Genomic DNA, 17,768 nt, shown 5'->3' with positions numbered 1-17,768 from the left:
TCCAGCTTATAGATGCTGTATAATCACCTAAGCACCCGGCATACCACATTGCCAAATCCACAGTAAGTTTGGCCACCACATTGGAGAGTAATGCTAAGAATAGACTATCCCCTTCAGCCCCAGCGGATATATGATTCTGAAATGTTGATGAGAGTAACTTCATCCAACCTTCCATTCAGAATATAGAGTCTTTCAAATACAGTCCCACAGACTGTCGTATGGTACCCTCCCTAATCTCTGCTCTGTAGATGCCACTCTGGCATACTCACCAATCGTTCTTTGTATTATTCCAGTGTCATAAGGGACACAGGTTAAGATCTGGAATGTGCACCATTTCCCCACAGGAAGTGCAGCGGGGACCGCTCCAGAACCACAGTTCCCCACCCAGATCCCACCATCGCACGCAGGGCTGGAGAAAGGGGAACGGAGACCCCATAAACTTTGGGATGAATTCTTCTACGACTCAGAGTTAAACTTTTTTGGGAGTCAAAAGAAAAAGACCAATAGTTCCAAATATAGTGAGGTTTTTTTTAATTCAAAAAGCACATCATATTTGATATATATCTGGCTTATATTTTCATTTTAAAAAGAGATTTTAACATAAGTGTACTTATCTGTCTTCTAGAAAGCTATCTAATGAAACGTTGATACAGACAAGTTATTTCACTGCATGACATCTGTCAATCAATGTTTCTGTAAGCAGCACTTGGACATTTACACAGGTCTTAACATAATTTTTTTTAGTGGATATTTATGATATTGTACATACTTTTCTGATACATAAATTATCAAAAAATCTATAAAAATAAAACAGGTCGCTTATGTAGTACAAATGGCTTGATAGGAGACTGTATATTGTCACAGGGATTTTCATCTCATTGGCACAGGTCATATATGTGAATTCTGAAGTAGTGTGACGTTATTATTCCACAGTTTTTTAGTTTTATTATGTGTCTGTTGAAGCAGCCTCCTATTCCCTGTCTTCAACCTGAGATATTTAAAAATCAGACACGTGCGCATGCACATGCACGTAGGCCTACAAACACACACACACACAGACACAGACACACACACATGTAAGGTAAAACATATAGACATGGCATTCACTGACACTGGCACACAGACAGACAGACAAGCATGCACGCACACACGCACCCCCCCCCCCCCACACACACACACACACACAATCACATCACACACACAGTCTCTCTGACCTAACACTTGTGAGCACTCGTCTGGCACACAAAACAGACAGTCATTTCATTGAAAGACTCTGCGGGGGCTCATCCCAGCCAGCAGAAAGAGGCCCACGTCCAACATGTGCGCCCTCTCTGAACAGTACTCTCCATCTACTGTACCTACTCAAACCCCGTCATACACTTCTTTACAACATTACATTGGAAAATACCGAAAAAGTTGCTTTATACGAAGCTTTCCAAAAGCTTCACTTCAGTTAATTCAAGTGGTGACAATCAATACTGAGTTTTGATATAGTGCTGTAGCTCAAATTACAAAAGGTTCCTCATATCAGACGAACAAAACAAAATAATTAAAAAAAACATCCTTCCTTTAATTAAGGAATTTGTTATTTTTTAGTTAGTGTGTGTGTGTGTCAGGCACACAGTAGTAGCACAGTCTCCATGGTTGGCTGCAAAAGACCAGAGAGGGCTTGTGCACCACAGTTCCACAGCACAGCTGTCTTCTCACCCTCTCACTTCACTTCAGAGGTCTATCCGTAGCATGACTTGCCGAACTGCACTGTCAGCTATCATCTACCCGTTGTCTGTTATAGCAGGGTGACTAAAGAAACCAAATCGGATGGAATAAAATTCCCTAGGCAAGAAGGAGATAGGGGTGCTCCCCGAACTCCTCCACATTCAAATGTCAGATGAGATGGTGAGCCACATGGACATAGTTGACTGGATGGCTCTGTTTCTTTCCAATGTAAGCTTTTCACAGTTCCGATTCGGTCTGAACCATGACAACGCAGATATCTGTGTGCCAGTCAACATAATGGATTAGACAATCTTCTCCAGTTTTGGCCAGTCATTATAGTGATCAGTCCAAGATGTGGCGCCAGGTATAGGGACCTCTATGCCATGGTCAGATGGTTGCTCCTCTCTCTGATGTCTGCAGTGGGACTGATGTCCTTCTTCACAGGGGTGGGAGGCAGAGCACAGCTCCTGCCTTTGGGCTTGAAGAGGTCTGACACAAAGAATACCTGTGAGGAGGAACAGAGGGCCATAAAAGATCTGAAAGAAAACTAGACCCCGAAAATCACGACATCTTGAGACGACACATCGTAGACACTGTGTGTTACACGTATCCAGGTAGTGCAGTCGTGTAACTTGCCAGATCTGGATCAAATGAATGAAATAACGGAATGTTTACGGGCAACATTTACAGCTGAACCCAATCCTAAGCATGCCATGTACTGCGGGTCACTTACGATGCAGTAGGCCACCAGGGCTCCCTGGATGAAGCCTGCCAGGATGTCAGTGGGGTGGTGCTTGTGGTCAGAGACACGGGACAAGCCGGTGTAGAAAGACATCATGATGAGGGTGAACTGGGTGAGAGGCCGGAGGAGACGGGCACCGCGCCAGGTGAAACGCGACTGGAGGTAGAACTGGGCGGTGTGGGGAAAGAGGGGTCGGATTAATACAAAAGGACAGGTACAGGCAGGTGTGTGTGTGTGAGTAAAAAGCTCTAACTCACCACCAGATACAGCATTGTGTACATGGAGAAGGATGCGTGTCCCGAGAAAAAGGACTTCCTGAGGACGACAGATGTCAAACGATATTAAGACCATCGTCACCAATACATCCACACACACACATCTCATCAGTCCGACTGCAGTGTGTACTGTAATACCTGGCCTCCTGGACTTTGCTCTCAGGGCCCTGGCACTGGTATTCTGTGATGTATCCCAGGGAACAGTTGAAGGTGGAGAAGTCTGGCTTGCAAACATCTAGGAAGTGAGGCCGCATGCGCCCCACCGACACCTTGGCGATGTCTGTGAACGACTGGCTGATGGCACAGCCGAAGATGAACACGCCCACTTGCTTGTAAAGGGCGGAGATGTAGGGGTTCCCCACAAAGGACTTGGAGCCCTGGTTTAGACAGTGGATCCTGTAGCTCTCCCCTATCACAATCTGATCAGAAGAGAAGCAACATCAGTCCTCCTGCAAGTTGTCAATGGTTTTCATTTTCTCTACAGTACTGTGTATACTGCAGACAAACTACTCCTGTTAACCTCTACAGTGTTTCCTTTCCTTGTCATAGAGAGAGTGGGAAGTAACTCTTATGCAATAATAAAAAGGGAGACATCTGAATTGTGTGATCTTAAAATATTTGTGGAGGAAAGAAATGAGAGTACATCGGTTTGAATAGGAGTTTCTGTTTGTATACAAGTCCCATGTACAGTTTATTTGAAAATATGACAAAAAAGAGTACATGGGCACAGTAAATCGATATGGCTGAGAATGGTTTCGGATTATTGTGAAAGGGCACATGCAAAAGGTTTCAGTAAGTGGATAAATAAACCAATGTCTGAGTTCTATGATTGACATGCCGGGCATACTTAGGGGGGCCATGGATACCATAACTCACTACAGCTGTTCAAGCTCAGATGCCTTCCCCAACCCCCTCTAGGCTGCAAGCAACTGGCAACCGGACAAGAGGTAGTAAGAAGAGTAGATGTATGAGGAGATGAGAAGAGAGAAAGGATGAGTGAGAGGATGGGAGAGAAGGAGAGAGAGAGAGAGGAGAGAGAGGAAACGGGAAGAGAGTGGGGGAGAGAGGAGCGGAAAAGGGGAGGTTAGGGGTTGATAGAAATGTAGATAGAAAGAAAGACAGAAAGAATTAAGGAAAGGGAGTCCAGGGAAGAGAGGAAGAGAGGGAGTGTAAGGAGAGGGAAGGAGAGAGAGGGGAAGAAACAAAGTGAGGAGAAGTGAGAGAACAAGAAGGAGGGTGGGGGAAGGCACTTGTGGTTTTAATCAAGAGAAAAGCTGAGCTAGGCGACGTGTCTGATTTTGGTTGCCAGACTCTGTCAGTCGGGCAGTCAGACGCACATTGGGGGCACGTTTGTTTTCCACCAAGTCGGTTCACATTCTACACTGCTCTGATTTCACAAGGGATGTCAGGGGTTTTTCTTTGGTATCTCAGTTTCATCGGACATTCTTGTCAGAGGGGGCAGCACACAATCCAGTCTCATTTCAAGAAACACATCGAGGGGAAAGTCCTTTAGGAGATTTAACAAGCTGATAGCTGGCGTGTTTTTCCTCCACCGTTGAGGCCTTTAGAGCCGGGCTGATCCAGCCCAGCTGCTTTCACGGGAGAGAGAGAATACATCTGGATCTCGTTTCGTAAGAAGATAAACTATGTGAATGAGTGAGGCAGCCCTTCAGAAGGGGTAACTGTTACTGGGTCTCTCAGGCATATTCATGGGAGAAAAAGGTTGTCTCGCGGCTTGTCTCATAAAAAGCCTGTCGTTCCACAAATGATCATGCGTGTACCCATACATCCCTTTTCTTCCTAGAAAGTCTCTGTAATGCCTACTCTAAGAGGTGTGGTCTTTAAGCTAGCTCCTCTCAGCCATATCCAAGTCAGCAGAGCGTTAAATGGCCTACTGCTAGTTTCCCCAAACTAAAAAAGATAAATGCAAGCCAAAAGACCTGAGGGTGAAAACATGGAACTTAAAGTTACGTTTATAAAAATGAATCATTTGGAAAAGGGAGCTCTTCTTCTCTGCCTCCACCACAATCCTACCCCATCTGTTACTGTGTTTGAACAAGCAACCATCGCGTCAACCATAATAACACAGGACCAGTGAGCTCTTTCTCACCAGGAAAACCCAAGTGGCCTCAACTGCTTCAACCATCTGAGTATATCTGCTCTCTCCAGGACGGAGGGAGCCCTACCATCAGCACACTCCTGGTCGTCGTCCTAGTAGATGACTCTCTAATCTGACTCAGCTTTCCTAAATACGATAACCATCTGAACCATCTTAAGATCCCCAATCAATATTCCTCTCAACAAGAACATGCTGGAATGCTGCTGAGAAGCTTTTATCAGTGGGTCCAAACTTACTAACCTTGCAGTTACAGACTCAGTCCGTTTTATGAGTCAATGTGTCATGGTAAAACATGTATTTTGCAAATAGTTATATTTACATTTTAATATTAATAAAAGCTATATTTTCACTTCACTGGAAGAAAAGGCAAATTCTGAATTGGATGAATTTGACAACTTTACCTACAATTGAGAGGGAATGTTCTCACCATACTTACCTTTCAACGTCCCCTCATGTGATTATTAAACAGTACAATGTATTCTGACACAACATTAGTAGACACACAGGTGGTTGTGGTGATGCAGATGGGGGAGACACATTGCTGAAACGTGAGAAAATGGTCAGGTGAGGTGATATTAGTGAGGTGACTTACAGAGAGGATGGTAATAAGAATGCCAGCAGCACAAAGCACAGCATCGCTAATGGTGTCTCCCCTTTTGGCTGGGTACTTGATGGACTCATCGTTGCAGTAAAACCCACGGCGGTAGGGCTGAACAGCACTAGTCTCTATGATGAGGAAAGGCAGGCCGGCTATGTGGGGAAGCAGTGAGGCAGGGAGAGGAGGTACAAGAAAGAGCGGGAGTGTAGGAGAGAGAAAGAGAGAGAGAGAGAGAGAGAGAGAGAGGTCAATCATAGGTTACATGGGAGAGTTCCCAGTGCACAGTACAGGCCAGTCAGGGAACATTATGACCATGCTTATTTCACCCTTTCACCATTCTAGTGACTTCACTGAATATCCAGTAACTTGTCATTGCCTTCCCAGATATGAGCCTTATGTTGAAATCTTTGGAAGTAGGCAAAGCATTTTGCATTCAAACTAAATCTTAAACAAATTTGTTCCTATTATGTTCTTTGTTCATTTATGCAAATCAACAAATCTATTAGGCAAGATTGATTGATGCAGAGGTTCACTTGGTCATTGGTCATGCCAGCATATGTTCCCTGGCTGTCCTCTCCAGCTGTGCCACACTGAAACTTACGGAGGCCACTGGCATAGTCATTCCCACGGTAACCAGGGCTACAGTGGGCACCGTGCTGTTTTTATAGGACAAGCTGATGCTGCTGTCGTCACAGAAGAAGCCTCTCTGGTATGGCGGGTAGGGCCACTTATGCAGAGAGACACCGATGAGCATCACTGCGCACACAGACACAGAAGACCTGACGTCAGCCGTGCAGTGTCAAAAAAACACCCGTACGCAGTACACACACATACACACACGTAAACACACATACACTGCCATATATACCGAAATGAAACACACACACACATAACACACACAACCATACACACTCATAATGACAAAGCCCCAAGAGTAACTGCCTCCAATGACTGCAACACCCAAAACGTTAAATAAACAATATAAAAACGTTGTGGAATGGCAGCCAAAAAGACACCTGATTTGTCACTGTTAAGAACTGTAGAGAGGCCATTAGGCTTAGAATAACACAGACCAACATCAAACAGAGGGAGTTAGCACACAAGAAAAGCTGGGAAGGAATCCATGGCCAATTACTAATGTGGAAATAACATGGAGCTACCAGCCTCTTTTTTGGGTATGCCGTCCAAAGGCCAACTCTCAGATGTCTAAAGAGTGTTTCAGTCCAATCAGTTTAGTGTCTCTTGACACGTGGAGGTCAAAATAATAATAGGAAAAAATTGTAGGAGTGAGAATGCAAGCCAAAAGACATGCTTCATTTCCTTTAGCAGAAACACCAAAAGAGAACATCAAATAAAAGCGGAAAAGTGGGACCCAAGAGAGGTTTGTCTCCAACTGACAGCATTTATGAAACACCCTTTAAAGATCACGTCAAAGCAGTGTTTAACTGATGTGGGACCTTTGATGTCACCCCCTTGAGTTATTCTGAAATGCAAACACAGACAAAAATAAACATCTTCTCTACTCTCCCTCTCTGGCTCTCTGGTGTATGGAGGAGGTCAGCTCAGGATGCTGGTGGGTGCTGCTGAGGGGAACATGGGGGTACTTGAGGGATATTGATGTCTTCAAAACAAATGTCAACAAGAGCCTGTGTTGATTGGCTCGCTATGTGCCCCCTCCCATTCCAGCTCTGAACTGGCTGGCCTTTGAAGGCCCAGCTGGGATAGGTTCAGGTTACAGGCAGAGAGCGCTTCCTAATGGAAAAGACAGACCAACGCCCCCCCTTCAATCACATGCCAAAGGATTCATATTTTTAACATGACTGTTTTCATACCGCGAGCCACACAAACACCCCTGACTGAGCAACAATATGCTCAGGGGCTGATGTTATGAAGGAGGGTCAGCCGTATCAGAATTCAAGCTCGGGCAAAAATCCTATAAGTGCATGTCTGATCAGTTTCGACCCAGGCTTGCCCCCGCTGAGGGAGGGGCCCTGTGCTCACACACAGCTCTGGCCTTGGCAGCTCTCCTCCGGCCTGCCTGGCTGCTGATGTAGGCCAGTGGAAAAAGACTGATCTGGAGGCTCAGCACTGGATGTGAAAAGCGTTAACCCTGTAGTCCTGACCTTACCGAGCACCCTTTAAACACTATGACAGTCTGCAAGCCAACACAGGGGCCAGGAGCACCAGAAAGGGGCCGATCCCTTTTTAATAAAGCCTATAGCAGCTGATGGGGAGCAAATTCTCCCAGCGAAACTGGAGACGTGGCGTGGTCTGTTTTTCCCTGAGAATCAGATTGCCCTTCTGCCCTGACCTCCCTCTCACGCCATCCCGTCAGCGCAGCATCAGCATTCTGCAAGGCATCTTGGGATTTCCCTTCTTTGCCTCTTCCTCTCTTCCCGCTCCTCAGCATGCGGGGGGGGGGGGGGGAGGACTGATGCCCCCCTGCCAACAACAACACAGGCCAGGACGCGTATGTCTAACGCATTAGCTCACTTGAGCCCAAAGAAAACAGAGATGGTAAACATTCCTAGTCCTACATGGCTGGAGTGAGAAGGGAGTTTTCTTTTTCGCCAGTATCACATTATTGGTGGTCTCATCCTGTTCAGAGTGTTTTTCTTAACGCGTGCTGAGAAGGACCAGTAGAACCAAACAGATGTGATGAGTTGGTTAGGAAACACGTAGAGTGTGTGCTTTCTCTAACTGAAAATAGCAGCAGTCAACTTATCCTCAGGTTCAAAATCTTGAAACGTGCCATTCGTTTTGCCTTAAGGGTTTAGGGTCTTCATTCCACTATGGAAATTACAATCATTGCCGCGTGCAAATAGAACCTTGTATGGAATTATATTCCACTATGATTTGAGGTATTTGTCAAAACACTCATTGCTACTAAAATAAACAGACACACATTTTCCACTTGCTGGCATTGCCCCCTCTCTCTGGCATATAAATGTATACACATTGAAGGGAGTCGCACTGTATACACAGATGCAGTTGTTTTTACTTGCACCCTCGTGTGCATGGCAGTAGCTCCCACACAAACTGCTCCCTGTCTATCTGGTCTGCTGCAAACTCTGTTCCTAGTATGCCCTCATGGTTCCCCTGCTCGGATTAAGGGGAGGGAGAAAGGTGAAAATCTCATGCACAGAATTAGGCTTGTTAAAAAATCCTTTTAAACATTATGCCATCTATATATTTAAGTGCCACAGAAAAAAAAATCCAGTTTGCCTGATTAAGCTTTCTAAAGCTCTCTGGTGAGAATGGTAATGCTAAATAGGGACATTATGTGGAGACCAGCTCCTAAACATTAAGCCCACCTGCAACGACTTACTAGTAAACTAATCCCCCAACACTTAGCACAGGAACAGAAAAAACAGCCCTAATACCAGCACAGTGGAAAAGGCCAGAGCTACATGAATCAGTTCAATCAATATTAGGAAACAGATCTGCAGGATTCTCTTGGTCCTGATGATCGGTGGTGTCTCGGCATGGAGGGATTGCTGTGAGAACCCAGTCTGGGAGAATAGGACGCTAGTAATTACTCTAGCATGCACCCACTATTTCCTCCTTGAGGTCACTCCCTTCAGACCACATCTTTAGCCAGCAAAACACTGTGGGTTTGTTGACAGACATTTGCTGTGGGAAGGTACACACACGTACGGTGAAACACCCTCTGTGTGGAAAACATGCTTTTTAATCAAAACACCAGTTCTGGAGACCTTCTGAAGATCTGCATTTTAATCTTTGATATTTAAATTTGTGTTGATCAAAATATGTTAGTTTCCTATAGACATCAACTGGGAGAAGCTTAAGGACCTGTCATATTATGAGAATAGACTACGTAATTACAACATGGCCTTTATGCAAATAATTCACTGTATATACCATATGTGGCATGGTGACAAAGAGCACGATATCCAAAAGTAAGCATTCATATGATACAACAGAGGCATTGAAAGGCATTATGACAAGCTGGTGACTTCAGTCCAAGTAGAAGAATCAGTGCAGAAACACACAAACCAGAATACAGAACTTTGGCTGAACATATGGTTGACCTTTTAACCACTTTCCTTTAATTAATCCACACACACATTTTGCCAGATGTGTCTTCAAGTGAATTCCTGGCTTGATCGGCAGGAAAGAATGTTAGACATTCTGGAAAATATTAAAAGAGCCTAAACAGAACTACAGGTATGGGTGGAGACCCAAGAAATATTATTTCTTGAAGCAATTTACCAATTACCTTTCTCCTTTGCCAGAGGATTATTGTTGCACAGGGGACACAAGTATTAAAAAATTATGTGAAGGCTACAATCGTGTATGTAAATATTCTAAATGTTATCTGAGTAATTGGAAAACAAAGATCATTACATATTTGTTCTGTACTTGCACTGATATTTGCTGTTAGCATTCATTTTCTTCAATTTCATGACTTGTGAATGCTTCTGTCCAATATGATAACCTGATGATACTCATTACCATTTATAACATATCAGGATCAGTTGTATGCTAACAAAACCAATTAACTTCAATTATATTGATCATTCAGTACCTGTATGTGCCTTCTCCAAGGTATAATCATGTCTGAACATTTAACACCCATAGTTTAATAGTGGGCACTTACCTAAAAACAAACAAAATAGATCCACACCGACCAGTAACTTTCTCCTGGTGTTGTTTTTGCAGTTATTATTATTCAAGGTAGAACTTCCTCCATTCCTGCTTTCGGGTGCCATTGTTTTTTCATATATTAAACAGCGTTGCATTTATAAGGATGTGACTACTTTAAGGGAAAAAGAAAAAAAATCAAGCAATGATTAACGCTGTCATGAAGCTCGCGTAACTAGCCGAGCTGATCAAATTGAATAATTGTTTGCCAAGGGGTGATTCAGTCAAAAGACCGGTCGTCAAACGAATTTGTGCTTTCCTCAAATACCGTTAGCGCGTTTACTCTAAGCTCATCAGGTCCGTTTGTTTGCTCCCTCTTCTAGTCTTCCAAGATGTACTTCCCCACTCCTCTTTTGCCTGCCTCCGCCTTCCTTAACGAACGCCTTCCCTATTCCACTCTGAAACTCCACATTGGCCTACACCGTAGCTCTGGCTTCATGATTAACATCTTAAATGGTGTAACAGTTATTCGTCATATCAAAATTACAGAAGTACATTTTACCCAACCCCAACATTCACAGCTCAACAAGAAAAAAAAACGTCTGCGATTTTGGCTGATTAAACGAATTTATTGAAAGCGACAAAAGTACTCGAGAGCTCAGAAAATGTGATCAATCCAACAGACCACAAAACATGTAGACTTACAATTCCACCAAGGTGCTAGTGAATGGTGACAACACACTGGTCCTTATACAGTATAGTGCAGGTAAATCTCATTGTGCATGAACAGGGACCCACTACTTGAGGCAAGACAACTGTGTAGAAAAGTACAACTGAAAATACTACTAGGATAACTTCACCAAACATCCAGAAACACACAAAACAAATGTTCAACACTGGAAAAAAAACGCTGGTTGACAGTTCACAATGGCTAATATTACTCCCAAAGACATCATGTCAAGTACATCACAGGTAGGACTACAAAGTTACAAAAATATTAACTTTGTACAGTATACAAAGAATACAGTAAAGTTACACACAGAACATTCTGGAAAGACCTTCCTTATAGCGTTGTGAACATCTTATCTTACCAAAGAAAGTGTTCATCTCTAATGATAAGGAAGCATCTATACATCACTGGGGTACTATATATCCCTGAGGTAGAGGGATCTGTGTGTGTGTACGGTTTAGTCTACTTGCATCACTGGCTCTGCCTTTGTGAAGCTCTAGGGAAGAAACAGATGTCAGGCAATAGTAAGACTTTAGTTCTGTTCTCTTTTGACACCAGATGTTTTAACTGTTGATTAAAACTATTAACAAGAACACAGGATGTAGTCCAAAACACAGTTGAATGGGACTACCATTTGTAATGTCATGATTTTGTTAGTGTATAGAAAAATAGTGGGCGATATCAAGTGACGCAAGTTTCCTGGTGAGTACTACACAGGCATCCTGTACCTCAGACTAGTTGCCAATAATCATTGAGTGTCTGCATAGAGCTCTGGAGGAGGGAGGAGTTCCACATCCACAGAGAAGTCAACCTCCTGATCCCTGGTATAGGACAGGGTAACATAGGGAGCATCAGTCCTGGTCAGTTTGAAAAAGTATCATGTCTGAAATGAGAGATCTACAACGGGTGTTATACATTTCATCTTACAACTGTCTAAACAAAATGTGATATAACACGGCGCAGTCTATCCACTGAGACAGCACACGCAACACTCACAAGTAAGTCGGTTCTTCAACAGCAAATGGGAAACCTGTAGAAGGACAGGAGCAGACTGCATAATTCATCTTTACATACACCATAAATGATCAAATATGATTCATACAGTATGTGCTGCATCCCTCCCCCAATGAAGTCTGACTTACAACCATTTGAGTGGGCAGTGTTTGAGTGCATGCAAGCGAGTGCACACCAAACAGTGACATACACACAGAACAATCAGTGATGCGGACTTACTTAGGGTTTTGCTTCGTGTTAGAAAATGGGTTAAAATAGGAAACAGGAACACAAAACAACACAGTATGAAATCATGAAAAGTGGCAACCAACCTTATGATCAGGTTTCTGTTAAAGCAACACAGACACTAAGCAAAGTAAAGAGAAAACACAACTGTACTTTCTGCAGGTTTGCTCTCCAGTTTCGACAAGGTCACTGAAGTCGTCTTTTTTGTGCTGAAAGAAGACGGCTAACTTCTGGAGAGCCTCATGTCTGGTTGTAGCATTGGGAGGTAGAGACTGAGTGACATCTTTTTTCTTAGCAAAACTAGTCATACAATATTGGCTAAACCATCATTCACACCATATCATAGGGAATATAAAGGATCATTTCAGAATACGTTTTTTAAATGATCATGGCCAAAATGTAATGTGTATTTAGACTTACTGTGTGTGTGGGTCCTCAAGGACGGGAACACTGACAGTATGCTGGGCACTGGCATGGGCAGAGACTACCAGCAGGAAAACAGAGGAACAAGAGAGAGAAAATAAGAGATTAGGAAGGAAGTAATCTTACAGGCACATAAAAACATATACCTGCTTCATCTTCTATGTCAACCATTTAAGAAATGCCTGAAAGTCAGCTTGGTAAAGCATAAAAAAAACAATCTTCCACTTCAAAAGAAGTTCAAATGTGGTACTCACGCATCTCAGACATGGAGACAGTCCGGTTGTGAGTGCTGTGGAAACGAGAGCATGGCTGCCTTCAAATCATTTCTCATTCATCTTATTTATTTAACGCTGTGTCATCCTCTCTTTTAGCCTTCAATCATGAGGTTTGTATCCCCTGGATACCTATGAGGGAATACATATATCCCCCCCCAGTGTTTTAAGTCTTACCGGCTTTCAGTGTTGGAAAGGGACGGGGTCTCATCCTCACATGTCCACTCCTCACTGTCATCTGTGACTGAGTGAAACACGTCAAGGACATTAGAAAAAGCCTGAAGCCCATGTTTAGAGGTCTGACTGAGTAACAATACACTGCGAAGAATTCCTTCCAAATCAAAATAATATGTTCATATGGCCAACAGATGATTAAGATTGATATTATTAAAATGATATGCACGCATAGGGCTTTCTAAGTGTGGGCTCATCTTCAAGGTGCTTCTGTTCTTTGGAAGTGTTTTGGACATAGATGCAAATACGCTGGCATAATGAAGAGGACTCACAACTGCTAGTGTGCAAGGGGGGATGATTCAAAGATCTGTGAAGCATAGAAGGAGAGCAAGAGCCTGGTTACAAACACTCACATCAAAGGCAGTGCAAACATGTGGTGCAGGTGAGATGTGGAGGAGTACAGGCGGCACCTGCTCTCGATGCTGATGCTATCTCCTTCTGGAGCAGCTCTTCCTGCAGCCTGAGAGGCCTTCTTCCCCAGTTCCAACATTTCCTTGATATTCAGCTCCACATTCATCACTGATATGTAGCCATCTGGAAAGTCCAAGTGTGACAAGAGAGAACGAGAGAGAGAGAACGAGAGAGAGAGAATCTTGGCAATAAGGAGATCACCGAACTATATAATTGTTGAATGCCATAACACACATCCATGTCTTTCCAACGAAAAGTATGCTTCTCTAACATACACTTGTGGTTGTTGTCTCGGGCCAGCCATTTGCCTTTGGGACAGCTGGTGGTTCGGATAATGCTGACTGTTTCACCGCTCTTCACCAGCAGGTCATTCTTGCGGACCTTACTAGCCACCATTACCTTAGCGTGGTACAAAGGCTCCTCCTTCCCAGTGATCTAGAAGTCAGAAGACGCAGATCACAGTGGACAATGTTTATCTATGGTTTTGAAAATTCAAATAAATGTGTAGAACTCAAAATGAAGGCTATATTGGAGACAGAAGTTGAAAAGGTGATGTTTTTGAATGGAATAATCCAAAACAACTAGTAAAGATGGCTGATAGCCAAGACTACAAAACGATCTTCGTTCAAACCATGTTGCTCAATAAGATAGGTCTAAACCTACAAACTAAAACCAGAAATTGTCTTATGACATTAGATAAGCAGACATAGCAACTATTCTATTGGGGAAAAGTAAATGAAAGCATTTCTTAGACCTGCTGGAGTGGTATTCTTACTTTGAACTTCTTCTTCGTTTCATTTTCCTTCTTTTCCCTCTCCTTTAGTTCCTTCCTCTCCTTTTCAAGACGGTGCTTCTCTTTCTTCTTCTGCTCTTTGTCATCATGGTTCTCGAGACAATGTCGCTGTGCATGATTTGAGAGACTGTGTTGTCTAGGAATACTAGACCTGTAAAGTGGCAGTAGATCATAGTATCAGCAACTCAAAGTCCTGCCGTTTTTTTGGCAAATATAGAACGAAGGACCATTGCTGAGAACTACCATACCGTGCATTCCGAGGCCGAAGATTCATGCGAAGTTCTTCCTTCTTCAAACAAAACGGCCAAGAAAAAAAAAACTGAACGTTATAAAACAAATATATTTCAAACCTCAAAATTATACAATTCACTTTACCTCTGGATGGGGAACAGCATATGGATCTATGAAATAAGTAAAATGCTGGGTGAGATGAAGTAACACATTTTGTACAGGTAGTGAATGACTTGTTGCCTTGCTTACTCCTTGGACTGCTTCTGCGCTTGCGGGAGTTCTGCCCGCTGATGAACTTGTTGTTTTCAACATCCTCGTACACAATGTTACAGGCTTCGTAGTAATTCTCTTCTTGACAGACACTACAGAAGGGAGAACAAGGGTGAATATTAGTGGTGAACTCAACTTACAACTTTCATGTGATAAAAGAACAACATGAGGAAATCTTGCAAGTTTCATGCCGCTCACTTTGGCTGTGGTTGAACTTGGCCAAAAAAGACATGCTCTGAACCATGCTCTGATGACTCAGTGGCTGAAGGCTCATCAGACACCAGCTCAGCGACAACCATTTCAGGCTCTAGAACAGGAGGTGGAAATGCTTCATTTTTAACCTCGACCTCAAGGACTGGTGAATGTGGAAGAACCAAAGGTTCAGGAAGGATTTCAGGGCCATGGAGGAATGGAGGTTCTGGCAGGATTGGAGGATCTGGACACATCAAGTTGTAGTTGTTAAGGCTCAATGCCTGCAGATCAAAACTTGCCAGTTCCAAAGGCTCACACACCGGCAACTCTTCAAAATCTAGAATTCCAAAGCCAAGTGGAGCTGGAATTTCATGGCTTCCATGATCTTTGGACTCAAATTCCAGAGAAGTTATACCAAGAGTGGTATCTTTTGTATTTTCCACCTCAGAATTTTCAAAGTCTGGACATTTTGGAGCGTGAAGATCAGGCTTGATGATAGATGACTCCTTGGGGTCAGGTTTGTGAAATGTAACATGCTCAACTTCTGGTGCAATTTCTGAAAGCAGATACAAATATATGCTCAGCATTAACAGTGTCAACACGACATGCCATTACAGATGACTGAAATTAAAGCCAATCATTTTGGCTGACAAGAACACAAGAAAAAAATGGTATACAGTTATGTACCTTTGTCCATAGCCGTGGTTAGCTGGTATTGGCTGAGATCTACGCATGGTGGTCTTGGAGGCTTCACTGGTAAAGACTCTGAACAGGCCAAGACAGGTAGAGGCTTTCTTGGAGGTTGAGGGGGAGGCCCATGAGACATCACAGACAGATGAGCCCCAGGATCCCGGGAAGACTGTCTTTTGAAAGTAGTTTCTCGTCCTACAGGTACAGTAGAAAAAAAGTGACTTTATGGAAGTTGAAGTACTTGATAACATTGTAACCAAACTCGCAGACTTAAAAAATTCACACAAAAAAAAGCTGCCAAAAGTATGAATCAAACACTGTGACAAAAGGTACAGTGTATACTGAAATGTTTGTAAAATGGACAATGCAGCAGTATTCTTACCTATCTTACTGTGTGAATAGCCATTCATCTTTGAAAAAGGACGGGCGGCAACAAAGGCAATGTGTGGGAGACAGACTGGGTGAGGGAGTTCTGCTTCAGGATGTTTCCCCGTCACAACAGAGTTACTCTCTGGGAGGAGGACTCCATTGGACCGCAAGCTCTTAGACCGAGTATACAACAAAAGTTGTCGGGGTGAAAACCTTTTCTTAGCTTTCTCCAGTGAGTACAGTTGGTCGAAGAACTGGGTTCCCCCAGCCCTAGGTAAAGAGTCCCCACCTGGATCAGCAAACGGGGGGGTGACGGTCTGGTCTGGACTGGAAGGTGGCCTTTCTGTGGTGGAACGGTCCCCATGAGGAGAGACTCCAGCTACTGTTTTCTGTTTCTCCTCCCCCAGAGTTTTGGTGGTAGGCTCAGCACAGACTTGATCTTTGCTAGTTTCCTCAACAACATTAAAGGCTTTAGTCAACTTGAAGGGAAGCAGAATGTCCCTTTTGTTGCCCTCCATTGGGTGTGGTGCTCCTTCTAAATAGTCTGTGTCAGTTTTCTTCTCCTTAGGCAGTACAGGCAGCACTAGAGGCATGCGTCTGTCTCTGAAGGACTGCTTTGATGTGCTCTCCAATCCAACATTCTGTTCTGGAGGGGAGGTGCGAAGGAAGTGTGGGGGAAAAGAGATGGGGCGTTTGCCCAGAAAACCTTTGGTTCCATCCCTAAAAATGACCCGGGGGATCACAGGTGTCTTGTTTTCCACTGCCGAATGCATGGAGGTCACCAGAGGTCCACAGTGACCTCCAGGGGGTGGTAGGCGTATCGGCTTCTGAGCGATTGCAGGTCTGTTAATGGATTGGGCCAGAGCTGCTTCCTCTTGAAACTTTGCCCTTAGAGCTCTAAAGTTAATTGGTCCATCCTAATTACCAACAAATAAAAATACATCTCTTTTACAGTGTAAAATGATTTGCCCTCTACATACTATTATATGCAGGCTATTGTATGACTAAATCCATAACTATGTTCAAAACATGACAAAGGTGGAATTCCACAAAATCACGTGGATCATTTATCAATCGGAATTGCAAACTCTAGCAAGTAGGCAATTCCAAAACTCACTTACTTGCTCCATTTTTAGTTTTAGTTTTTATCCGGTGTCATTCGACGTTCTTTTATGCATTCATTCTTCAGATATCACTAAATCGTGTCGGCGGTGTTGCAGGCCCTAGATCAAATGATTTGCTGTTAGCTGACCGGATATTTACCTCTCAAATGCAGACAATTAGAAGATACCGCCTCTAAACACCCGCGCACGCAACCTCACGCAGTGATGGGGCGGGTTATGAAACTTTTATAATTGTCACAGTCGCGCTTGTGCTCTTTTCACGTCATTTTGAAAGATAGCTTATATTGTGTTTTGCGTGAGTGAAATGTATGTACTGATTTAGAATAGCAAATCAGTTTCTATACTCTTTTTAAAAATGAGTGCTGACGTCCGAACTCAGAAACCGAAGATCACAATGTTCACACAATATCACTGTTGCCACCTTTTCTGACAGCAATTAGTTTACATATAATTACTGCTTCAAAGTAGTTTCTCCAGGGGCGATTCTAGGATCAGACCTTTAGGGGTGCTCAGCCCCCAGTGAGAATGTGACATGAATACAGTGCCGTACAAAAGTGCTAAACCCCCTTGCTAATTTAAATCCCTAATTTCACTGGATAACAATTAATAAATGTATATCTTATTATGCAAAATATTGAATGAATTAAAAAACTAAGGATGTCCCTTTCTTCATGAACTACCAGCATCAAATGATAAAAAACAATATATTTTGATTATAATTTTTAGGGGTGCTGA

At 43.3% G+C, this 17,768-nt stretch overlaps 2 protein-coding genes across 4 annotated transcripts; both read right to left on the bottom strand.

Annotated features, from left to right (window-relative positions):
* Nucleotides 1-514: 514 nt before the first annotated feature.
* On the bottom strand, nt 515-10,485 carry plpp3 (phospholipid phosphatase 3). Of its 2 annotated transcripts, none has more exons than XM_047027719.1 (6): nt 10,072-10,485; nt 6,052-6,206; nt 2,872-3,152; nt 2,716-2,773; nt 2,450-2,626; nt 515-2,221 (listed from the first exon to the last, which is right to left on the bottom strand). In XM_047027719.1, exons 1-6 carry the CDS (start codon nt 10,211-10,213, stop codon nt 2,093-2,095), a joined length of 942 nt encoding a protein of 313 aa, XP_046883675.1. In that variant the 5' UTR covers nt 10,214-10,485; the 3' UTR covers nt 515-2,092. The 2 variants fall into 2 exon arrangements, with proteins under 2 accessions (XP_046883675.1, XP_046883674.1); XM_047027718.1 differs by lacking the exon at nt 6,052-6,206 and adding an exon at nt 5,445-5,602.
* Nucleotides 10,486-10,700: 215 nt separating this feature from the next.
* si:ch211-188c16.1 (uncharacterized protein LOC562677 homolog) lies at nt 10,701-17,121 on the bottom strand. Of its 2 annotated transcripts, XM_047027665.1 has the most exons (19): nt 17,031-17,121; nt 15,923-16,826; nt 15,538-15,735; nt 14,857-15,406; nt 14,638-14,750; nt 14,533-14,558; nt 14,406-14,446; nt 14,140-14,308; nt 13,640-13,799; nt 13,364-13,487; nt 13,226-13,260; nt 12,897-12,963; nt 12,702-12,736; nt 12,445-12,508; nt 12,178-12,270; nt 12,019-12,029; nt 11,782-11,815; nt 11,514-11,606; nt 10,701-11,281 (listed from the first exon to the last, which is right to left on the bottom strand). In XM_047027665.1, exons 1-18 carry the CDS (start codon nt 17,037-17,039, stop codon nt 11,534-11,536), a joined length of 2,706 nt encoding a protein of 901 aa, XP_046883621.1. In that variant the 5' UTR covers nt 17,040-17,121; the 3' UTR covers nt 10,701-11,281; nt 11,514-11,533. The 2 variants fall into 2 exon arrangements, 1 of the variants encoding a protein (XP_046883621.1); XR_006956649.1 differs by lacking the exons at nt 10,701-11,281; nt 11,514-11,606; nt 11,782-11,815; ... (2 more) ...; nt 12,445-12,508; nt 13,226-13,260 and having other exon boundaries at nt 12,724-12,736; nt 13,307-13,487; nt 14,406-14,750.
* Nucleotides 17,122-17,768: the final 647 nt, after the last annotated feature.

This window comes from Hypomesus transpacificus, chromosome 10, assembly GCF_021917145.1.
Source record: "Hypomesus transpacificus isolate Combined female chromosome 10, fHypTra1, whole genome shotgun sequence".
Lineage (NCBI taxonomy): Eukaryota > Metazoa > Chordata > Actinopteri > Osmeriformes > Osmeridae > Hypomesus > Hypomesus transpacificus.
The sequence above is the reverse complement of the archived record's forward strand: the minus strand, read 5'-3'. Positions and strand labels throughout refer to the sequence as shown.

Coding starts and splice junctions, on each gene's coding strand:
- si:ch211-188c16.1 (XM_047027665.1), bottom strand. Junction 12,271..12,444: donor CTTGAGGACCCACACACACA/GTAAGTCTAAAT, acceptor TGCTACAACCAG/ACATGAGGCTCTCCAGAAGT. Junction 11,607..11,781: donor GTTGAAGAACCGACTTACTT/GTGAGTGTTGCG, acceptor GTCCTATACCAG/GGATCAGGAGGTTGACTTCT.
- plpp3 (XM_047027718.1), bottom strand. CDS start 10,213: ATGCAACGCTGTTTAATATATGAAAAAACAATGGCACCCGAAAGCAGG. Junction 2,774..2,871: donor AGCAAAGTCCAGGAGGCCAG/GTATTACAGTAC, acceptor TGTCGTCCTCAG/GAAGTCCTTTTTCTCGGGAC. Junction 2,627..2,715: donor ACACAATGCTGTATCTGGTG/GTGAGTTAGAGC, acceptor CACACCGCCCAG/TTCTACCTCCAGTCGCGTTT.